The following is a 23,761-nucleotide window of genomic DNA, read 5'->3' as shown; positions in this document are numbered from 1 at the left end:
GGATTCTGTTAATTTTGCTTAGCTGCAGTTCATTCTTTTGGTCCGGGTCTGATCCCCTTGGTTTTATCTTCTGGTTAATAGTATTAGGTTGCTTTTCATCTGTAGATATTAACTGTACCTGTAGACGGTTGTGATGTGTTGATTAACTGGATACTCTTTTTCTAACAGAAAAATGAAAACCGATTCTATCTGAAGGAAGTGAATGTCAGCGTGTACTTGGTTAATGGCTCTGGTAAGCAAAGCATTGGCCTTGGGGAAGAGAGTGAGTTACACTGAAGGCATAGAAACCAGAGTTGTTTTGTTACCAAATAGTGCCTTTTACTTCATGGAACAGAAGAATTTGTGTGAAAATGGTTCCTTGACCACAACTGAAAATCAGTAACTGAGAACTCTAGTGTTTTATCTTTTCAGTCCCCCTTGTTTTCAAATAGGGTGGGTAATACTTAGGGATGACTGATTTTTAGCCCACAGGAACAGCTATAGAAAGATAGGAAACCTAGTGATCCTAACAATCGCTTTCTTTTTTTTTTTTTTTTTTTTTGGTAGACCCTGTACCCCAGGCTCCTATACTTCACTGAAAAATTCTGAGAACTGTCCCATTTCTTCTGTTGGTATAATAAGAAGTTACTAATGGGCGCCTGGCTGGCTCAGTGGGTAGAATATACGACTCTTGATCTTGGATGAGAGCTCAAGCCCCATGTTAGGTGTAGAGCCTACTTTAAAAAAAAAAAAAAAAAAAAAAGCTCCTAACATTTTTGTTTTCTTTCAAGTTTTCAGCATCGCAAATAACAATCTGAGCTACTGGGATGCCCCCCTGGGAAGTTCTTACATGTGCAACAAAGAGCAGACCGTTTCTGTGTCTGGAGCCTTTCAGATAAATACCTTTGATCTAAGGGTTCAGCCTTTCAATGTGATGGAAGGAAAATACTCTACAGGTAAGAGTTGAGCAAGTTTTATCAATAATTTATGTTCTTACGTTGACTAATAGGTGGCTTTTCCTTTTGACTCATGGAAATTTAAGCACTGAAATAGAGAAATATGAATTCATCTCTTGTGACTCTGTTGGAGCATTCACGTGGCCCTGAGCGAGTTCTGCGAACTCTGTGATGGCCCATCATTTTGCTCAAAATGGATTTTTTGTGTGTGGGGATCGGAAACCCATTTGCAACCAAGTTCTTAAGACTTGGAAGCATTCAGTGAGTTCTTAAGACGATGGAAGCATTCAGTGAGCTTCACTTCATAGACACTCCCTTCTGAGTTTTAGTTTGTAGGAAGGATGGCAGCTTTGAGCAGCTGGGATCTGTTTTCAAGGGGGCCTTCTTCTCATTGGAAATATTGTCATACACAAATAAAAGCAGACTGGTCTTACTTTGTTAAGACAGAAGGTGATGGTTAGGCAAAGCCTCAAATACCATGGACAGTGTTTTGGCTATCCCACGTGACTTGGAGCATTTTAAAAGCATAATGCCAGTGTGCATGAGGCGTTTTGGAAGATCTCAGGGCTCATGGTGATATCTATTAGATTTTTACTGAAACCTTCTGTGGAGGGCTCATGGCAGTGTGTTTATATGAATATGAAAGATGCATTTGCCATTACCAGATTAAAATTTGCATGTAGGCAAAAAAAAAAAAGTCCGTAAAATTCCTTAATTAACTTGTCCTTTTAAACTGCTTACTTAAGATTGGGGCTTTGTGGATCACAGCTCTGCTGAGCAGAGCTTTTCAAACCATCCACCTCCTTTTTAACAATTAATTCTATGGTTTAGAAGGCAGTGTGGCAGTTACGTGCTGCCGTGAACCATGTGGCCACCTTTGCGGTGGCTCTGGGTCCCCAGCCTGACCTGGTTAGGCCCGGGTAAGTTGGGATCTTCATCCTACCATTCTCGTGACGAGAGAGGTTAATCACACTTAGAAATTTTTTTCAAGAATTCATTTTCCCTCGTGTCGGTGTTGCTTATGTACTACAATTATTTTAATCCTTTTCATAGTTTTATTTTTGAGTCTTTATCTAGCTCCCCTCCATTATTACCCTAATTTTAGGTTCAGATTGGTGTTTAGAATTGAAAATCATTTGCAGCGTGATACCAGCTCGAGTCTGTTTATCTAGTCAGCCGTAATAGCAATGAGCTGTGTTCTTTTCTTGAATTTGAAACTTTGGTTTTTATGTATGTCAAATTAAAAATGGTACCCAAAGGAATACGTAGCATTCGATAGCGGTAATGAACGTGTAATGTGTTCGCGGAGCTAGGTTCCCGACCCTGGGTACCTGTAGGTAAGACACACCACTGATGCTTGCCTGTGCAGGAGGAGGAAGTAGACTTGTAGTCAGGTCAAAGAGCGTTGAATGGATTTTACTGGATCAGACGACTCTCTGAAAATAGAAAAGCTAGCCCCTGTGGGTTGCCAGCTCCGGCCACGTTAATAAATGTAGTAAACACAACGCAGATCAGTAAGAGGTCCCCGTTTCTTGACTTCTGTAGCCACTAAGATCATATACTCTAGGTCAGGGGTGCGCAGAGTTCATTTGTAAGGCATGGACAGGAAGCGTTTCAGGTCTGCAAACCATATGAGCTCTGTCACCACTATTCATCAGCTCTCCTGTTGTAGCACGAAAACAGCCATAAAAGGCAATAAATAAATGAGTGTGGCTGGGTTCCAACAGAACTTTATTTATGGCTGCTGAGATTTGAATTTCATATAATGCTCATGTATCAAAGAATTTCTTCTTTTGTTTTTTTTTTTTGGGGGGGGGGTTGGCTATTTAAATAAAAACGGAGAAAAGCCATTTTTAGCTCTTGGGCCAGATAGGGCCTCCAGTCTATAGTGTGCTCTCTGCTCTGAAAGATTCCAGAGTCAGCGTGGTTCTAATCCCCTGATGAAACCTTTCTGATCTGTTCTCAGTTTTCCCAAAACACATTCACTCTAGCACTTAGAGGCTAATCTAACTATATAGAGATGGCTTAGAATTAGCTCTCCTCGTTTCTTTTCCCTTTTTAAAAAAAGTTTTTATTTATTTATTGGGGTGGCTGGGTGGCTCAGTCAGTTAAATGTCTACTTTGAGCTCAGGTCATGATCTCGGAAGAGAGCCCCAGACTGGGCTCCCTGTGCAGCTGGGAGCCCGCTTCTCCCACTCGTCTGCAACTTGTCCCCCTGTTGCTATCTTGGTCTCTCTTAAATAAATAAATACAATCTTTTCTTTAAAAAGATTTAAAAAAAATTTTTTTTAATTGTATTTATCTGTTTGAGAGAGAGAGCACTTGTGTAAGCTGGGCGAGGGGTGGAGGGAGAGGAAGAGAATCTCAAGCAGACTCTGCTGATCTCGAAGCCTGATGCAGGGCTGGATCTCAGGACCCTGAGATTATGACCTGAGCCAAAACCAAGAGTCAGATGCTTTAACGGACTAAGGCACCCGGATGCCCCTCTTCACTCCTTTATTCTGGAAGGGACTTATAATATGAAATACATACACATACGTATGTATTTACTCCTAGATATAAATGAGTATGTGTGTATTCATATATATGAATATACATACACAAAAGAAAAGACAAATAAGTTTAGGATTTTAATTCTAGAGCAATCCATACTTTTTTGTAGCTTTATCATTGAAATATACCTGTCTTAATTCCTTAAAGTTGATTTTGTAAGAGCATTTCTGACTTTTGAATCAATATCTTTTACTTTTGGACATTCATTTTTTATTATACTCATTATTTGTTACACACTTTTTCTCACCTACAGCCCAGGAGTGTTCGCTGGACGATGACACCATTCTAATACCAATTATAGTTGGTGCTGGTCTTTCAGGCTTGATTATTGTTATAGTGATTGCTTACCTAATTGGCAGAAGAAAAAGCTATGCTGGATATCAGACTCTGTAATACTAATCCGTATGTGATCTCTGTTACGATATAATAAAGCAAGTACAAGTTCCAACATGGCAGTACTGTTCAATTTCAGGTATATTTAGTTGCAGTTCTCATTTTAGAATGGGTGGTGTGAGGGACTTCAAACTTAATAAATAAAAACACCATGAAAATACCAGCTACAAATTAGTCACCTGATTTTGGTTTCCTCAACCATGGAATTTAAAACTGTTAATTTCTGTGGCAAAAAGCATATGTAAAGTCACCTGGATGATTGACTCCATTCTGTTATCTTGAGTTAGGATTCGTGTTTTCACTTTATGTATTCTGACTAAAAGCAAACAGTTTAGGAAAAGCAGTTTTCAAAAAGAGATTCTTTTTTCCCCTGCATGTAGTCCAAATTGAGACTGTGCATCCTACAGTGGATTTGTACTTGCTCCTTTTGTATTTTTTTGTGATTCTGTTTGCAGGTTAACTTAGCGACTTTGGCATTGCTGCATATTTGACCTATGAGAGTTACGCCAGTAGATTCGCATAGAGTCTGGTATTATGTTCTTAGCAATGAATGCTTTTCTAATGCCTTTTGAATATACTTGTATTTGATGTGGCTGTAATGACAAAAGGTACAAAAGCTGTATACATTTTGGAATAGGTGTTAATCTTGTTTAATCCTTTAAAAAAAATCTGGAATTTTCTGTCTTTTAAATGGCAAGACACAAGACTCCAACTGGGCATTTCAGTCTATTTTCTAGGTGCTTTAGAGATAATTGCTAGGCCATGCCAATTTGGGGCATTAGTCCTTCGTACCTGTAAATTGGGCTTTAGGTACCCTGCTAAAATGAATGTAGTTTCTCTTCAGCTTTGCAGTATCTTTGCTAGTGGTAGGATGTTGTATTCTTTTTTTTTCTTTTTCTTTCCTTTTCTTTCTTTTCCTTTTCTCTCCTTTCCTTTTCTCTTTCTTAAAGAAGAAATGCCAGGAAGTCCTAGAACTCGGCTAAAGAAGCGCACTTAGCAAGTAACCCAAAAGTCTTGGTCTTCTCTTATCCCATTAAAAAGTTGTTCTTTGTTTCCAGCTTGCATTGACACTTACAGCATTTACTAAATTGGCTTTCACCGTTAAATGGTTCTGTGCTAATCAAAACTTAGCATTATCATTGTTCATTATGGTAGAATCATTATTCATTCATGTACTTTGTGATCGGTTTTGTGCCCTGGGAGATGCACCAGTTGTCCATTTACTGTGCACTACCTAATGTTTATATGGGAAAGCAAAACATTTCAGCTTGATAGTTAACACATAGGATTTCGCACTGCTTCCAGGAGATCTTCTTTTTTTTGGGTGTTGGAATGGCTGAGTAAATATTAAAGAGTTGTTAATATGCACCCCTATATGGAAGGTGCTTGTGTTTTGGAGGTGGGAGATGATGTGCCCCCATATTCACTAGAAAATGGGACATCTGGGTTCTAAACAATTACTGATGTAGAATAAATTTGGTAGCTTAGCTCTACACACCACACACACACAGGCAATTGCGTGTTAGCATGTGTATGTCCGTAAGTATCTTTCAAGTTATATTGGAGTGGTAAAAATTTTCTTCCACTTAAATTTGCTCTCTGCTTAGAGTAGCCTGAAACTCTTACTGGCTCAGAATCTGATTCCTGACCAGCCCCTTGATACAGCTACATTGAGCTGCATTGCCAGCTTAAGGCACCTTTTGAGGACTAAATAGAAATCTGATTTTTAAAACTTATTTTTTACTTAAATAATGCTCTAGTGTATGATTGTTAACCTTATATGAATGGGTAATGCTTAGAAGAATATAGACGTTAGATACTTCTCATGAGTCGAAACAGAGCAGCCTTTTTTTTTTTTTGAAAATAAAAATTGGAAGCACAAGCAGATGGGACTAGCTTAATGCTGTTCATGTTTCTAAAAGGTTTTACATTTAGATTATATACCTAATTCATATTAAAATACCTCTAATTAGCAATGTTTATAGAAACTCTGACTTCATTGAATATTTTTGTATTTTACATGGGCCAGTTTATATACTCTTATTTACACTGTTATTTCCTGTAGCCACATGTTCTTTGTACCTTTTGTAGTTTTGTTCATTTTACTGGGTTTATACCTTGATGGTCTAACATTGCTATCTGGTTCTGGGTGTTTTTCATGTCTCAGCATTTGTATAAAGAAACTGGTCCATGTAAATACTTTCCATGGTTTTTTTTTTTTTTTCTTCAAATGTTTAAACCACTAGTCGATGTATGGTGTTTCTCTTTAGATATTTGCCTGTCCATTTGCTTAACATATTGCTTCTGAAACAAACAATAAAGATTCTTTTATTTCTTAAGGATATTTGCTCACATTTTTTCCTGTTGGTTAAAGTAAAAATTTTGTATGCTACATAATGACAATTTCTTCCAAAAGGGAGAATTTTAGAAAAGCTTAGAAGTGGAACTAAATTATTTCCAGAATATTCTGTGTGTTAACCATCTAGAAAAATGTTCCTATGCATAGATAGGTCTATACGGATGCTGGGCTGGCTAGAATAAGAATCACCTGGGAAGCTTGTTAGAAAAAGGCACATGCCGGGCTCCATTCCTAGAGAATTTCACTTAGCAGGTCTGGGCATGTGTGTGTGTACAAGCATGTGCCTGCGTGTGTGAGCACGGGTGTGCACGTGTTTGGGGGGGGGGGGTTGCGTAAGGTCCCGGGTGGGATCTCTGGTGTGTAGATCAGAAAACCAGTGATCTAGAATATGTATTTCATAGGAAAAGCTTGAGAGTATCTCTTCATTCACTTTCCTCAGCCCCTCTCAGTTGAGGCTGCTCCTAATAGGTGCGCGTTGCTGCCACACCGACCGACCCGGCTGTTGATCTAAACCCAAATAGGATTGTGTGCAGTCACTGTCCGATCACCCTAAAACAACTTGAACCTTCCAAGTTTGCCATAGCTTCCCACACACAAAAACTTGGCAGCCTGTCTAGTAGCTTTCCTTTGACCTCTCCGCTTAAGCTCCCTGACTGCCAGGTAATCCTCCGAACTCCCAGCTCTACAACTGGCCGCCATGGGACTTTGGCCAAGCAGCTTAACTTCTGGGGGTCTCCGTTTCTTCATCTGGGGGCCCACCGAGGTCTTTATAATCCTGTTCCTCTTAATTTCTGTGAGTGATAGTTTCCATTACAATGAAAATTTGAGGATTTTTAGAAGGAATCTGATAAGCTACTAGTTAAAATCAAGAACATACTTTATATACAGCGTAAATGTGCCATCTGAAGTTTCTTGCATGTTTCAGGAAGAATTCTTGTAAGACTCAGATATTTTTAAGATGATAGCATTTCATCCTCATTTCTTTAAGTAGATAAAGTTACACTGTCTTGGGCTCATCTCTCTCCCACCCATATCCTTTACTCTGGTAACTAACTTTCTGCATCAATAATTACCGTATCTTGTTTTTAAAACTAGTAAAAGACATGTTTGGGTCATACTGAGTAGCTTCAATTATCTTCAGATTCATGTCCTATACTTCAGTTTGACTGTAGATCTAAAAGGTATATAATAAGATGTCACATAACAATATGACTCTTTTTTTTTTAAGATTTTATTTATTTATTTGATAGAGCCGAAGGCAGAGGCTTAACCCACTGAGCCACCCAGGCACCCCAAGAATATGATTCTTAATGCTGATTCTTCCAAATAGAAATTTTGACACAATTGGCAAAAAGATGAATTTGTTTTATATTTTATTACAAATGTGTGTCTCAGCTTTCCAACTCACACTGAAAATTATATCTGAGAAATTTCTGAGCGAACAGAAAAATGAGGATTTAACAGTATTTTTAATCTTCATGAAACTTTACATTGACATTTAAATGGCCACGAAACTTTTATCCTTAAAAATCCTCACTGCTTCTGTAATTAATCATTAAGTTCTTCCACAAATATACTGCCCCCCCCCCATACTTTCAGTTTGGTTTCCAGTGTACATTATGCAAATCAGGTGGAAATGACTTAAAGAATGAGATTTTCTTTACCTCAGGATGTGATCCTATTAAAATTACTGTTTTCCAAAATGTCTTTCCATTACCTAAAGAATTTTTAAAGGTTGAATTCATAAAATCAATAGTTATTATAAATTAATACTTCACATACTAATTGAGAGCATTTTAAGTAAGTGACAGCATCTAGAAAGATCTTTGTATTAGTGGAATTGCCTTTTTGATCTACTCTGGGAATATTTGTCTTACATGAAAGCCTTATTGGCAGTATTTATGAAAGTTGTTTCAGTACTAGGTCAAATACCCAATTTGGGAAAAGGAGGACTGTGAATCCGTTGCCAGAATAAGAAATTAATCTACTAATGAATTTTTTAAAAACCAAGTTACATTAAATCCAAGGCATAATACTTTATGGTTCGTGTCACCTAACGGTTTATGTGGTGGGTGGTAATTTGGGAAATTGAAGGGGAGGAGTCCGCTAACTGGGTGCTCTTAACACCAAGACATCCGGCAGTCTCCGCTATCCGGATTTCTAACAGAACCAAGAAGCAAGTAAAAAAGCTCACTGAGCTGGCAGCCAAAGCTGATATCATAAAGTCCATAAACTCCAGGATTGCATCTTGTTCCCAGTTATTACGCAGAGGCTAGCAAAAGCCTGGCACATTTCTTAAACGCGGGCACGATCAGAATTGCCTGGCAGCCTATTCATTCTTTCTTTGACACAGTTCTAATAAGCATAATTATCTGATTTATCCACCCCTGGTAGATTGTGAGCTAGGAGGAGAACTAGGGCAATAAGAGGCAAGGACGTGGGAATCAGAAGTGGGGGTTCAACATCCCAGCTGCCTTCTGTCTGCAGGCGCCACCCCTTCCTCCTCTCCACTCTCCCTGGCTTTGCTTCTGGGAGCCCATTTCACCTACCTCCTGGGAGACCTCGGACTGTTGGCTTTGGTCCGTTGTTTGTGGCTCTTGCCCTCATTCTACAAATGCATCTGAGTCGCTTCCACCCTGAAGATAACACTTTCTAGACCCTTTTGTTCACCTTCTGACTCCCTCCCTTGTGCGCTCTCTTCGCCAAACTTCTCGGGATGACCACTGGATGTTCCCAACCCAAGTTCTTGGTCTTCTAAACAATCACTTCCCATTTGCTCCTAAACCAGCAGCGATCTGCCTCACAGCCAATACCCTCCATGTCCACAGACCCCGTGGCCTCTACCCCCGTACTAATCGAAACTCCCTTCCTTGGCTTCTGTGGCACCATTGTTTACTTGCCTTTTTCTTTTTCTTGCTCCTTTATTCCTCAGATAGGAGTGTCCCCAAGGCTTGTGTCTCTGAGCCTTTTTAGATTCTGTTTGCTCTTGCTGAGAAACAAACGTGTCCCTGGTTTTTACGACCACTCAGGTGAATCATTTTTTCACTGCCACCTGGTTGGGACACAGGCATCTGAAGCCCAGAAGGTCCAAAACTGAACGTCTCCCTCTTGCCGTTACCCCCCCTGACCTTTCCCACATGCAAATAACTACCAAAAAAACTGAACACATACATTCTCCCTCCAGTACTCCCTATTGGGATGAATGGCACCAGTATCTACGCAGTCACTCAAGTGGGGAATTGGAAGCCACTGGATCACCTCGCACCACTCCTCCAACACCCATCTGGTCCGTTCTGCCTTCTCATTGGATCTATCTGTCCCTTTCTGCATCTGCGCTTCGTTCTCACAGGTCACTCAGGTCAGGACCGTATTCTTGGTCCTCTGGCCTCTATCAGTAGAGGCCCCGCCTCGCTTCCAGTCTCCTGTTGGAATGACTTCCGCCCTGCCTGAAATCCCACGGTACTCTTTCCTCCCATCAGTGTAAGGCGGACATACATAGAGCCTACAGTGCCTTTGTGAGCTGGTCCTAGTACCCTCTTCCTGCCTCTTCCAGCCACGAGTACCCTTCGGCCCGTGCCAGCTCTGCCTGCATTTCCCCTCTAGCTCGTTTTGTCTGTGCTGTTTCCTGTCCCTGGAACGCGCTTCCTCCATTACCTGGGTGGTGAATTCCTACTCGTCCTCAACAGCTCAGCTCCAGTGTCCCCTCTCAAAGTATGTCTTGTGTAACAAGGCTGAGTCGAGTATCTCTCCGAAACGCTTCCGTGATGCTTTGTGCTTTGCCTGCCCCTGTGACAGCACCTTTCCAAGACTATAACCACTGCTTCTTTTGTCTGACTCATGCTGGACGCAAGCCGTCACGCCAGCTGACCCACGGGTGCGGGGCGTGGAGTTCGCATGTCCGCTTGGCGTTGTTCCGTTTCGTTCGGTTCATTTCATGAATACCCCACGGTCAGCGGTGTTCCGGGCGCTGTGCTGCTGCTACGTGATCCGCAGTTTGCCCCCCGAAAGCCCACAGCTGATCATCAAGGAAAGATTCATTATATTTACCCATTATCTTTTGTTTAGGGAATCTGGGAAGTCGGTGATCAATTGAAAATCTGTCATTCATCCCAAATGACTGTGTTTTGTGGGGGGGTGGGGGTGGGGAGCGGGGTACCTAAAAATGTATAATTTGGTTCCTTGGAGGATCACTTTCGTGGAACCTTTCATTCGCTGGTGAGGAAGGCTGAAGCCTGATGGCCGCGGTGTCAAAGGCAAGGCTGTGTGTTAACAGAACATTTGCGACTTTGAAATTGTGTCATTGTTCCTGTTCTCAATTGTCCTTTCTCCACGTCTAGCTCAAGACTGCAGTGCAGATGACGACAGCTTCCTTGTGCCCATTGCGGTGGGAGCAGCGTTGGCAGGAGTACTTATTCTAGTGTTGCTGGCTTACTTTATTGGTCTGAAGCGCCATCACGCTGGATATGAGCAGTTTTAGAACCTGCAGTCTGATCGATGACATAAAAATACACGCGCATGAGATTTTCTTGCCTCTCCATCTTGAAACACGTTGCTCTTTAAGATTGATCATGTTGAAACGGTAATTCTGAAATCAGTCCCAGCATTTTGAGAGAAGTCTCTCTGAATAAAAACTGTTCTCTTTTCCCAGCTGAAAATTAAATACTGTATTCACTGGTCCTGAAGACAAACTGGTTCAAAACACATCGGTGTGCAGTGTGTTAAGGTCTATCCTAAGAGGCCTCAGCCAGATTTTGGTCCTAAGATGCCTTAAACTTATAAACATGGCCGTTATAAGAATAAAATATGCAGTTGTCTCTCAATGGAATTAATAAATTCTGTTTCACCACTGGTGTTCTGTTTTAATGTATGAGAACTATCCTGACTGAAGCTCACCACAGTACTTTTGTGTATAGTTCATTAAATAAATGTCGATGTGACATAAGTGCCCATCAGATATGCTCAAACTTGGTTTTCAGTTGAATGTCCTCAGGACCATCAACATTTTTTAGGTTATATGACTTTTGCTGTTTTCTTTGAGTTCAATTTAAGGATGGAGTCAGTATCTCAGGCTTGTGATTTTTTTCCCTAGGTAAAAAACAGCCCTAAGGGGCCACAGCAGAACTTCAGCTGGCTTCAGAACTAGAGTTTTAGAAAAATTGTTTCTTTTTCAGCAGTAGAGACTGAGAAGATGCAAACACATGTAACCACTTGCCTTTTTTCCCCCTTGTGTTTTTCTCCTCTTTGGATGCCTGATTAGCATTGAAAGATAGAAATATTCTATGAACTAATTAGGACAGATTGTGTTGTGTTTCTCTACCTCATCTTGTTGATCTCTAGAGCATTAAAATCTATTTAGTGTTGTCATCAGACTGCTACTTATGAAATGTAAGCTAACAGCAATCTCGGAAGGGAGGCAGTGAAGCATAGCAACTAGGCTCTTGCTGCTTCATGAAGGCCCCCGTGGGGCAGAGCATAGATGGGGAGCGGGGGAGAGAAAAGCTGTTGGCATGAAAATGAGCTAGATAATCAGCCTCTATTGAAGCACCCTCCTTGCCATGAGGGCTGCTCAGATACTGAATGTATAGACAAATAAGAAGGAAGCTTAATCAATGGATTGGAGCAGATATTCACATTGAAGTGATTATTTTATTAATTCCTTCTGTGTATATATTGGCTTGTTCAGAATTTCTGTAACCCACTGATTACAGTATCTTGGTACCCAGCTATCTGTCTTTCCTGAAGGCTTTCCGTGAAATACGGTGAATCCTTCCAATAAAGGCTATGGTCGTTCCTGAAATTCATGTACTTGGAACCTTAGCAACTCTTTTTTGTTTGTTTTGTGTTGTGTTTTTAATGAATGACAAAAGTGCAAGAGGAGCAAAAGATAAAATTAGAGGAAAAGGGGCAAGTTATCACTCAGTCATAAATCACACCAAGTACCACATCTTGTGCATTGCATTAGGCTTATACTGGAAAGGGTGTTAAAGATTATGACTCTAACCCTGTAATTTCACAGGAAAGGGAGTGACTTCATAGAGGTTACATATCTGGTGGGCAGCAACACCATATTAGCATTTTGATAACAATTATCCCAAGGAAATCTAGTCACTCACTAGTAAAACTAGTTTAAACGTGAAATTAGGAGATCAGAAGGGGGCTTTGAGCTTCTGTACTAACTACTTTCAGTAACTAACACGATGTCAATTAAGTAATTTTTGAAAGCACTGAATATTGGCTTTTGATCTGTTTGCTACTTCAAAACCTAACCCTTGGATGGGATCACAGACATGGCAGGAAAGGAAAAGGGAAAGATCACCTGTTGACCACCTGATGTGTGACAGGTGCTTTAGAAATAGAACTGTCTTTAGTCCTCAAATACCTTAAGTACAGGCATGATTATCCCCCTTTTACAGATGAGGAACATGAGCCCAGTTTCAGTAACTTGACCAAAGTCCTTTAGCTAGTTATAGAAGCAGTCGAGATGCAAAGTCGGTTCTGTCTGAGCCCAGAGCTCAAAATCGACATACACACTGCCTTCCTGGCAGTCCCAGAATGGACTACGATGTGTTGGATTCTATTACTCTTCTAGGTCCCTGCTCAGCTACAAATAATCACGTATAAGCTGGCAAGCTAATGCCCATGTGGGGGGAAAAAACTATACTGCATTCTCTTGATCCTAAGTCCTTTTTAACTTAAATTTTACTACTCCTGCAGAATTCTTATTCCTATGTTGATGATCATTGTGTCAAGGGAGAATGGGAGTGGGAAAACATGCAGGTGGGGTGCTAAGTGTAGATGATGGTTCTTTCCCACAGTGTCCTTAGACAACAAAACATAGAATCTTCCCATGTTAGGCGAGCACAGATCTTGTTCGTCCCTTCTGCTTTTTGTACTGAGGAAATTAGGTATCTGAGATGAAGTAATAATAATGGGAGATATTGGAGGATTGGTTCCTTAGAAATATTTGGATGGATATGGAGAAAATACGGACATAGAGGTAATGCTGTCAAAGACTAATCTGTGTTCACTTTTGAAATGCTTTATTTCTTGTTTGCTCGTTGCTGCTTAATTGCCTGCCTTACTAATTTCCTTGCTCTCTGTCTGTTCTTTTCTAACAGCTGAAGAATGTTCTGCTGACTCTGACCTCAACTTTCTTATTCCTGTTGCAGTGGGTGTGGCCTTGGGCTTCCTTATAATTGTTGTCTTTATCTCCTATATGATTGGAAGAAGGAAAAGTCGTACTGGTTATCAGTCTGTGTAATCAATTAAATCTAGTGCTGTTTTTTTGCTATCAGAAGTTACATTTCCATTGGCTAGATGCCAGGAAATTCTGTGCAGCCAATTGTTTAAGATCTGTTGACTAACCTCAGTGAATTGCTAGCTAACTTGGGCATGAGTAGCACTTACGTAAGAAAAAAAAGTATTAGGACCAATTTCTTCTTTTTTTTTTTTCTATTTTTTTCTTCCTTTGCTAAAGTGTTATCAGAAGAAAAATTGTGGCTTAGAATTTGTTTTTTAGTAAATAATGATTTTAAGCCTCTGGATTCAATTACGAAAGCATTTTTACTGAAGAATAATTTTATATGTTGCAGCTACTTGTGTTTGCTACTTTGGTTGACAGTGTTTACAAAATCAAAGCTGTTAGAGAATTTAACTTGCTTGGGGAAATAAATTCAAGAACATCCCTGAATTCCTTTTCGTTGGTGGCAAGCAGAAAATTTGGTTCATAATAAGACTTCCTTTCCTCACCTCCTGATCAGGATTATTTAAATCTGTTTAGTATTATTCTGTTTAAAAAAAGTGAGAAAGAAATGGCTTCACAATATGTGCTTAATAGCAACAGTCTGCCTGTTTTCTTCATTACCGTTAGTGGCAGCTATATTTCAATAAGGATGTCTTTTTATTTTCTTTTTGCCTTCTGGAGTTTGGAATATATCGATTATCTCAGACTTGATATTTATGCTGAAGGATGAAGTAAGATCTTCAGCTTTTTTTTTTTAAGTATTGCTATAGGATGGGTTATGGTTTTTTAGGGTTATAATTTAGATTTTTTTTTCCCTTAGAGCCTTAACTTACTCAGTGAATTCATCCTCCACCAAAAAACCCCCCCAAAACATTTCTGTACTTTGTGGGTCTCCTGCACTCTCCCATTGCCTATATGAATAAGTTCTAATTGACATTTTTCAATGTATTGATTTCTTTTTTTCTTGCAGCAGCAAGTGCTAACTCTAGAGGCTAGTGGGCCCTGAAGTGTCCTCAGTCAGATGGCTGCCTAGCCAAAGCTAGACTGCGATTACACTGTAAATTTGTTGATCTTGATAGAGACTTACATCCCGATAGGGACCTCTCACGGCTCTGGCTTCCGGAGTAAGGTACTGGAGACCGTTCATCCCAGAGCCACTTGGTTGGCTAGGCTGTTGAATTGCCCTTCGATTTGGAAGCGCAGGGCTGTATTTCTCTAGGGCCCAAATGGCTACTTTGCATAACTGTTATTAGTATAAGGCAGATGTTGATTTTAACCGGGCTGTTTTTTCTCTAACTAAAAACAGAAGTCTCCAAAGATCTGCCTTCGCTTCGGAAGTGTTCCATGGATTACAAAATGAAGCCTAAACCTTAAATAAAGTTAGTTTGCTATTAAATCCAAGGATTCAGTCCCAGTCTACCTCTCAGCCCAGTGCAGTGCTTGCCACTGTGTTGTTGCTGTTAACTGATGCCAGAACTCTTTGCCAATAACTAGAATTAGAAATTTTGGTTAAAAAGGAAGAGATTTCATCAAGATCTTTCTCTTCCAACATGGCATAGGGTTAGACTGCTCAGTTACATCTCCCTTAGAACTCTCCAGCTCTGACTTGCAGATTCAAGCTCTCCTCTATTTGCTAAGTATAGAAAGTTTTCTTTTAAAATGTTCTTGTGTGAAAACAATTGCTTCTTTGTTATGTGGTCAAAATGATGGCACTGTAAAGAACAGTGGCTTCATTTCAATAAATATTTTTGAGATGATTGGGAAGCCAGATTATGTAAATCAGCTTGTGTCCTTGCTAAGTATATGAACTGGAAATTCAGATACATAGAAAATGAAGGCTTCACTTAAAAGTTTCCTACCTTCTCGGTAGGAGACTAAGAGCACTAATTTTTCATTAGGTATCATGGCTTTATCTTAGGTAATTAGCAGATGTGTTTAATTCTTGCTTGAGAATAAAGATTAAAATGCAAAATATTTGTGGAGGGTTAAAACAAAAGCTGCTTTAATTCCAATAAAATATGGGAAGGCCCCAGATCTGTGAACTGAGGATTCAATTAGTTTTGCTCACTGAGTTCATTTTTCCATCAGTATGACAGTGACAGTGGATCACACAGTAGGACTTGGAACTCACAGACAAAAAGGATTGCTTTTCACCTAAGTTTCTTTGGAAGAACTGATGTTTGCTGTGACCTAAAGTTTTGGCTATATCAATTTAATGAACTAACGGAACTGGCAAAATAAAGCATACTGTGGTATTCCTGTTTAATCTGATTCGTGTGATTTTTAGACGAGTGGGTTCAGAGATAATAAAGGTTACACAATCCATATCACTATGGATAACTTCATTTTTACTCCGTGTGCTCAGCCTTAAGAGCTTGGATTGATTTGCATGATCTAAGTTCCTCAAATTCTAGTCTCTTGGATTGTCAGTAGGAATCCTATGATTTCATAGGTCTGCAAATTAACCCAGTGCCACCGGGAAGAAGGCATTAGGGACCTTTAGTATAGACACTTCAACTGTGGGGGACTATGTGGTCATGAAAATTCCAGGAAAACACTGAAAAGAAAATGTGGAAATCAAACATATAAGAGCTTCTGAATAAATGGACTTCCAGCATGTGTCTGTTTTTCCTTAGCAAACAGCACTCATTGTGAAGTTCATTCCATTCCGAGCAAGATGTACCTCCGGGATATGGCAGGGGCAGCAGGGGAGAAGCTACCTGTTTTCCACAGGTTCCTTTAAATTTCTTGTGACCTAGTCTGATGCCCACATGTTCTATCATTGGGTTAAATGACAACACATTCCTTTTTACGTTGGGCGCATTGCGGGTGGCAGATGAAATTGAACACTCATTCTCGCTGTAGCTCCTGAGTAATAGGGCTTCGCTTTCTATTAGACATTTAATGGCTGTTAATTAAGTTAAAAAAAGAAAAAGGCCTTACCTGCATTTGAGGGACTGGCAAGGGTGTTCTTGGTAGAAGCTGTCTTCACTGACTATATTTCACAGTTCCGCACCTCGTGAGACCTCGGAAAAAAACAAGCACTTGGACGTGGCTGACAGAAGAGTGGTTCTCTCTACGTGGTGGGGAGGGTTACTGTGTATCTCAAAAGCCCACTTGGGGGAAGAAAAAAAGTCAACATGGGGGTTCATCTTTTTAAGCCCAGTGTGTCTCCTCTGTCTAGAACTGTCTTTCGGACTCTGAGGAAATGTTTTCTTTTCGCTTTGCTTTTACTCTCTGTGTATATTTTGATGGTAGCATAAACTTGAGTCCCTTTGTTTCAAGAGATCTGCGTAAGATACAGGAAGCCTCTTGGAACACGATGCATTTTTAGTAGGAAAAAGCTATAGTGGCTGTTAGCCGTTACAGAGCCGTGCACTTGACACACGTTATTGCATTTAATTCTCGCAGCTACTCTCTGAGGTAGTGCAGTGTGGTTCCCAGTTCACAGATGACGTGACAAGCTTGGCTACTTAACCAAAGTCACACAGGAAGTCAGTGACGAACCTGACATTTGAGCTCAGCTCTGTCTGCCTTCAAAGACCATGCTCTTAACCACTGCGCATTCTGGTTTCTAAGGAACAATAGATTTTTAAAAAACAACAACCATATGCCTTATATTAAATGGTTAGAGAAATCTGGCTCCTGTACTCTTCTATCCTGTGTGTGGTCATCCTAGAAATGGTCTTCAATATTCTTAAAATAACTTGAGTTTTGTCCAGCCCACTCACGGGGCAGACGGATGCTGTGGCCACACGGCTTTTGAAAGATCAAGCCAAGGCCCGTTTGTGCTGTGCCTCCTTAGTAATGGGAAGCCCTGAATGTCACTTTCTTCCAGAGGAGCCTCGTCTAGTTTATTCTGATCACGTATCATCATTCTGCCCTCAAACTGTTCTGCACCGTGAATCATTTTGACTGTGCATTAGTGTGTTTAAGAGACTAAATGGAACTGTCTCTCTCCTCACTTTGCCTAAATTAATGCCATCCCTCCCCCAAGCCGTCCCCCAGCTTTAAGTGCCCTGTAGCCATGATAGCCAGAAGTCCTTTCTAGGTGGTTCTGAGCTCCGATATGCGGTTCCTGCTTTCAGATGTAGAACCTTTTCGAGAGGATTTAAGGAAATCTGTACCCACATACTTCAAATTTCCAGCCCCCTCTGCAGGGTCCCCCTTTCTCAGCCCATCTACTGCTCTTCTGTACTCACGCCGCTCCAGCCAGACCGGCCCTTGGGCTTTTCCTCCAAGTCTATAAGGGTGCTCAAGGCCCCCCGCACCTGCTCTGCCTTAACCTGGAAAGTTCTTCCCCTAGCTCCCCTCAAGGCTCACTCTGCCATCCCATTCAGTTCTCTTTTCAAATGCCCCCCAGCCAGTGCCACATTCCCTGACCACCGTAAAAATAGCACCCCCTCCCGCCTCCGCTTCTCGCTCCCCTTCCTCTGCTTCACTTACCGCTCATCTCCTATCACCATCTGCAAACCACACATTTTGCTTGTGAATCTAGGTTTTATGGATGGCTACCCCTACAAGGGAAACTTCCGAGAGCTGGAATTTTTGCTATGTTTACTACTCTGTCCCAGTCCGGAGAATGGGGCCTGGCACATCATTCACACGGAATAAATAGTGCTTGAGTGTATGAGTGGTCATCTTGTGTCCTAGCTAAACATTTATTATGCACTTACTATTTTATTTCACCAATTCTAAGATGCAATCCGTTGTAAGATAAATATGCCAATTAAACTGGTTGTGAAGGGCTCCGGGGTGGCTCAGCCTGTTAAGCGTCTGCCTTTGGCTCAGGTCATGATCCCAGGGTCCTGGGATGGAGCCCTGCATCGGGCTCCCTGCTCAGCGGGGAGTCTGCTTTTCCCTCTCCCTCTGCCCCTCCCCCTGTTTGTGCTCTATCTCTTTCATGTTCTCTCTTTTTCAAATAAATAAATGAAAATCTCAAAAAAATAAAATAAATAAACTGGTTGTGAGGACCCTATTGGTGCCAAAGGTATAAAAGGTATAAAGGTGTAAAACATACAAATGAACAGATGCAGATGAAGATGAAGATGAGACTTGATACGTGCCAGGGAAAGAGTGCTGGCCATGGATTCTACCCTCTGCCTTTCATCCACTGAACACATCTGGGATTCAGACCCAAGTAGTCGAAGCCCATCAGTCCTCTACCATAGCAGCCTCCCCTTGGCATGACCTGCTGGTTCTTGTGTCATTTTCAGTTCCAAAACCAGAAGTCAGAGAGAGAGAGCAAGAGAGGGAACACAAGCAGGGGGAATGGAAGGGGAAGAAGCAGGCTCCATGCTGAGCAGGGAGCCTGATGGGGGACTCGATCCCACAATCCCGGGATCATGACCTGAGCTGAAGGCAGATGCCCAACGACTGAGTCACCTAGGCGCCCCTATAATTTTGACTTTTAAAGGAAATGATATTTAGCCTTCACTTTCTTTTAAATGCTATATGGTAGAGTATTGTAAGTGTGTGAGAACAGAATTTGAATCCTGGCTCATACAACAGAGTGGTGGTATGACCTTGGACTTAACCTCTATGCCAAGGTTTTTCCATCTTTAAAATGGAGATGATAGTGTTACCCATCTTTTAGGTTTTTTTTTTTTAAAGATATTATTTATTGAATTGACAGAGAAAGAGAGCACAAGCAGGTAGAGCAACAGGCAGAGGGAGAGGGAGAAGCAGGCTCCCTGCTGAGGAGAGAGCTCGGCATGGGGCTCCATCCCAGGACCGCGGGTCACTTAACTGACTGAGCCCCCCAGGTGCCCCCATCTTGTTGGGCTTTAAAGAGAGCTAAATAGCACAATGCCCCCAAATACATAGTGAGGCAATAAACGTGGTTTTTTTTTTTTTAATGATGCAGAGCAAGGTCTTTCTAAAGATGATAGATGTTGAAGGTTTAGACAAGATCACAGACACAGGAAGTAAAGATTAGGGCTGAGAGAAAAACCTTAGGAATGGAAATTCACTCAGACTAGGTTTTTAAAAAGAGGAGTGAATTACGAAGTTACAGGGTAAGTCTCTCAGAATCCAAATGAGGGAAGTACATCCGGGACTCAAAGGAACAGAGAGTTAAATTACGACGTTTCAACTGAGAAAATACACAGGTGATGACTCCCTGGAAAGTTTAGAAAAAGATGAGTGATAACTTGCACTGCATTTATTAATGTGTTATAAAGCCAGAATCAAATGTTAGATGGGAATTAGAATAGACCAGCAGTTTTAACAGGCAACATACAAACTCTGTGAGTGTGTGTATTTGGTAAAGGTTTTCTTTTCAGATCAGTGGGGAAGAAGTATACACTGAAGCTGAGACACAAGGTTAATTACACTTAAACACCTACCTCACAATATGTACCAAAATAAATTCAAGGTTGATTAAAGACTTAAATTTTTGAAAACTATAAAATATAGAATCAAATATAGATGGCTGTAGATCTTACCTCAAAATAAAGAAGACCTTCTTGAGAATAAAGGAAAAAGAAGACATGCCCATGGAAAAGATCTCAATATATAAAAACATAATACTTCTGATCATCGAAATACCACCTGGCAAAAATTTAAAGAGAAACTACAAACAAGAGAAAATACTCTCAATCGTAAGTATGACAAAGGGTTGGGTTACTCTCCTTACTATCAAACACAAAACGAGATAAGAGGAATATTCCACGAGTGAACTTGAATAAGAATGTGAATAGCTAAATCATGATAGAAGAAACAAAAACTGAATAACTTGAAAAAAAGGTTCCATTGTCCAGGTCGGCAAAGAAATAGAAATCAAAACGAGATCTTTCCAACCAGTTAGGATATTTTTAACTGTGACATTCACTCTTGGCTGTGGTTCAGAAGACTGTGCATACTGATACGATGTTGAACGTGAAAATAAAAATTTGAAAATAATCTAAATGCCCAGTGAGATAGAAGAACTAGTTAAGTCGATTGAAACGTTGACGTCACAGAATGTTACATGGTCATTTGAAATCACATTCTCAAGATGAATATGAGACAGCTCAGGTCTTAACCGCTAAGCGAAAAATATTGGAAAGAAAGATGTGCCATGATTCTGATTTGGTAAGTAAATCTCTATCTATCTGTATCTAGACATGCTTCTCCCTTTTCTTCCACCTTCCCTCACGCTGGGTGCAGAGTCCCCCGCAAGAGGGGTCCGGATTGGAACCACTACTTCAGCTAAGGAGGCTCCAAAAAAAAGCATGTACCCTATCCTGTTCAGTAGATCTGTATGTGCAGACGTGTACATATGCCTGTGTGGCTATAAAACAAAGACACTGAAGTATAACCAGCAGTCACCTCCAGGTTTGGGGATTGTGTGCAGTTTTAACAGCTTTTGATGCTTCGTTTTGGGTCAGCCGAGTTTGCTTTGATAATCAGAAAAGGGCCTCAGGGAGCTAATTCCCGGAGAGGGTGGTGGGTCTGGGATTTCCATGGTGCTCTCTGGCATTCTGCTCTGAGCCTAGAGCCAGCTCATGTGAGAGAGATGAAAGTTAGATAAGAGGACAAAGCCTCCACTCCTACCAGGACTTTCCCCTCATTTGTAGCACGTTTATTTTTTTTAAGATTTTATTTGTTTGAGAGAGCCAGAGTGCACAAGCAGGGGGAGAGGGAGAGAGAGAAGCCGACTCCTCACTAAGCAGGGAGCCCGATGTGGGGCTCGATCCCAGGACCCCAGGATGACATGACCTGAGCTGAAGGCAGGCGCTTAGGGACTAAGCTTCACCGACTGAGCCACCAAGGTGCCCCTTAAAGCATACTTAATTCAAAGAAAAATGCATTTATTTTATCCTGTTCCTGAGTCCGGGCACCTGGCCTGTAACTGCGCTCTGTGCACAGCTCTGTCACCCTCCAGGGCAATGCAGAGGCAAGTTTCTCATGAGGCTGTCATTGCCTCCTGTGGTATCCGGGAGCTGCTTCTCCCCATCTCTACACTTTTCTACATGCTGCCTGCAGACGCCCCCACCGGAAAGGGTGGGATTGGAGCCATTCCTTCTGCAGCGGAGGTGAATGGGGGTAGTAGTGTAGCTGGCTAGGGGCTCTGTGCAGGTGGCGCTGGGGACAAGTCCCTCCTTCATGCTGCTCCATCTTCCGGACTTCAGCTGTCTCTGCAGGTTCCACCAGGCTGATGCCTCTAGGGGGTGTGTCCACAATCCTTTTCTTCCAGTACCTTCTTTTCTTTCACCAACACTCCTGGCCACCAAAGCTGGACTCTTGCCGTCTCCACCCACTTCCTTCCCCACCAGGCTGCCTTTGTGACTTCGAGTCCTTTCATTGTAGTCAATTCTGTCAGTCCCAGCATTGACAGACCCTGTTAACTGCTGTTGACTGGGAAGGGGAGAAGTTTGAGGCACTGAAGTATTACAGTAGAAAGAACATGGAATTTGGTGCCAGGCAGATTGGAGTGAGAACCGAGGCTTCACCAACTCCCAGCTGAATGATTTAGGGTAAGTTATTGAGTTGCCACATCTGTAAAATGGGAATACAATATGCTCCTTGAAGAACTGTTAGTAGAGGAATCTATTATATGTCACGGAGCTGTGACAGTCACAGTGGGATAACGGCCATGAAGTGTCACATGGTAGGCACTCAGCGGGACTCAGAGGTACTCGGTGGGTATCTGTTATACCCGTTACCCCATTATCACAGAGCAGAACGATAAGGGTAAGAGAAGGGAGACAACACTTTCTGGGGATCCGAGAAATTCCGTAGTTTGTTCAAGGTCACACAGCTAGTGAATGGCAGAACGGGTATACATGAACCAAGGTGTCTCTGGCCCCAAAGCCCAGGCTCTTCCCTTAAACCGAACTTACTGGCTTTACACGCATGTGCCAAGACCAGAATGAAGGGATCATTGAGAGCCAGCCTCAGTAATTCTGGCCAAAGATTTATGAAGGTTTTTACGAAAAAAGTCAGCCTTGCAATATTGGGTAATCACACTGGGCTGTGGAAAAGCTATGCCCAAGGATGAGTCTGCCTTCAGGCAGACCTAGAGACATTCCAGTGGACATCAGAGTGAGTTGTGAAGCCCTAAATGTACCAACCATAATGAAATCTTGGGTGATTTGTTCACATTACAGTATGGATTACAAACAAAGGTTCTTGAACTTCAGCAGGCATCAGAAACACCTGTTAGGCTCCACTTCCTGGACTTCTGCATTTGTAACAAGTTCCCAGGTCATCCTGATGCTGCTGATCCAGAAAACACGCTGAGAACCACCAGATAAAAATATCCTATAACATTGCCGAGTCACATCCTCCCCAGATTCTGGGGGAGCTATCAGCACACACAGGAGTATCACAAAACCAGCCCCTAGAAAACCTAGAAAACCCAGAAAACCTAGCTTTATGTTGATGTCCCTGATGGTCCTCCCTCCCCAGTGCTGCCCTCTAGTAAGCAAGTCCTCTCAGTTACCAGGACCGAGGAGAGAAAGCTGGTGGGGTAGGGTCAGGTCTCTGCCCCATCCTTGTCCCTACACCAAGCAAGCAGCCAGGTTCTGCACCACCCCCACTTTGCCTCAGGGAACATTTGCCTTATTAACAGGCAATCTAAACCTGGATGTTTTCTAGAATCATGAGCCCCTTCATGGGATTGATTATGCATAGGAGGGAGGGGACTGTGCATTGCAGGGCAGAAATGCAGGAGGGAAATTTCTGCTGGGACCTCTGGGAGACGGGGCCTCAGGTAAATGGCTTCTCGGTGCATATAGGGAGGCTGGACACCAGGCATTCAGGCTCCCAGCCTAGACTGAAGCCCCCTCCCATGGGCCCAAGAGCAGCGGAGATGCCCACCTTCAAGAGACCATGTGGTTCAGACAGTGAGGGGAACAGGGACATTCATGATAGATTGAAGGTCCCGTAGAAGCTCCCCCACTCCCAGCCTTGGGTAACTCACTGGAAGAGGAGAGGCCCTCTAACAGTGAATAAGATCGAAATTTCCTTTGCTTTGGTGGGACAGTAGGAAGATGTGGGTTTAAACTGACGACCCGGAGCAAACCGGCCCCGAGATGCACACCACACAGAAGACCCAGAGGACAAGTGCACACTCTTTATTACCAGAACCAGGAAGCTTCTGACAGAGGCTGAGCTTGGCGAGCTGGGACTTCATGGGGGAATCTCAAGAACACCATTTGTTTAGACTGGAGACCATCTAACTTCCCACCCACTGGGCTCTACCTGCCTCGGGGGAGCAGAGAGCCTGCAGGGAACACACCAAATGGAAGAGAAGGGGCCCCGGGCATTCCCAAAAGAGCTTGCCCCAGTCCA

The 23,761-nt window shown here is 42.0% G+C and overlaps 1 protein-coding gene across 3 annotated transcripts in view; it reads left to right on the top strand.

Moving 5' to 3' along the window:
* The window catches only part of LAMP2 (lysosomal associated membrane protein 2), a 39,211-nt gene extending 23,462 nt beyond the window's left edge, over positions 1 to 15,749 (top strand). Inside the window, exons 7-9 of one of the 3 annotated variants that reach the window (XM_059156913.1) lie at positions 169 to 232; positions 771 to 935; positions 13,359 to 15,749. In XM_059156913.1, coding sequence (XP_059012896.1) covers positions 169 to 232; positions 771 to 935; positions 13,359 to 13,501 — 372 coding nt within the window. In that variant the 3' untranslated portion in view covers positions 13,502 to 15,749. Of the gene's footprint in view, positions 1 to 168; positions 233 to 770; positions 936 to 3,741; positions 6,224 to 10,577; positions 12,042 to 13,358 lie in introns of those variants that run through there. The other 2 variants (XM_059156914.1, XM_059156915.1) reach the window with 2 other exon arrangements.
* Positions 15,750 to 23,761: the final 8,012 nt, after the last annotated feature.

Source organism: Mustela lutreola, chromosome X, assembly GCF_030435805.1.
Source record: "Mustela lutreola isolate mMusLut2 chromosome X, mMusLut2.pri, whole genome shotgun sequence".
Lineage (NCBI taxonomy): Eukaryota > Metazoa > Chordata > Mammalia > Carnivora > Mustelidae > Mustela > Mustela lutreola.
This window is presented reverse-complemented; position numbering and strand designations above follow the sequence as displayed.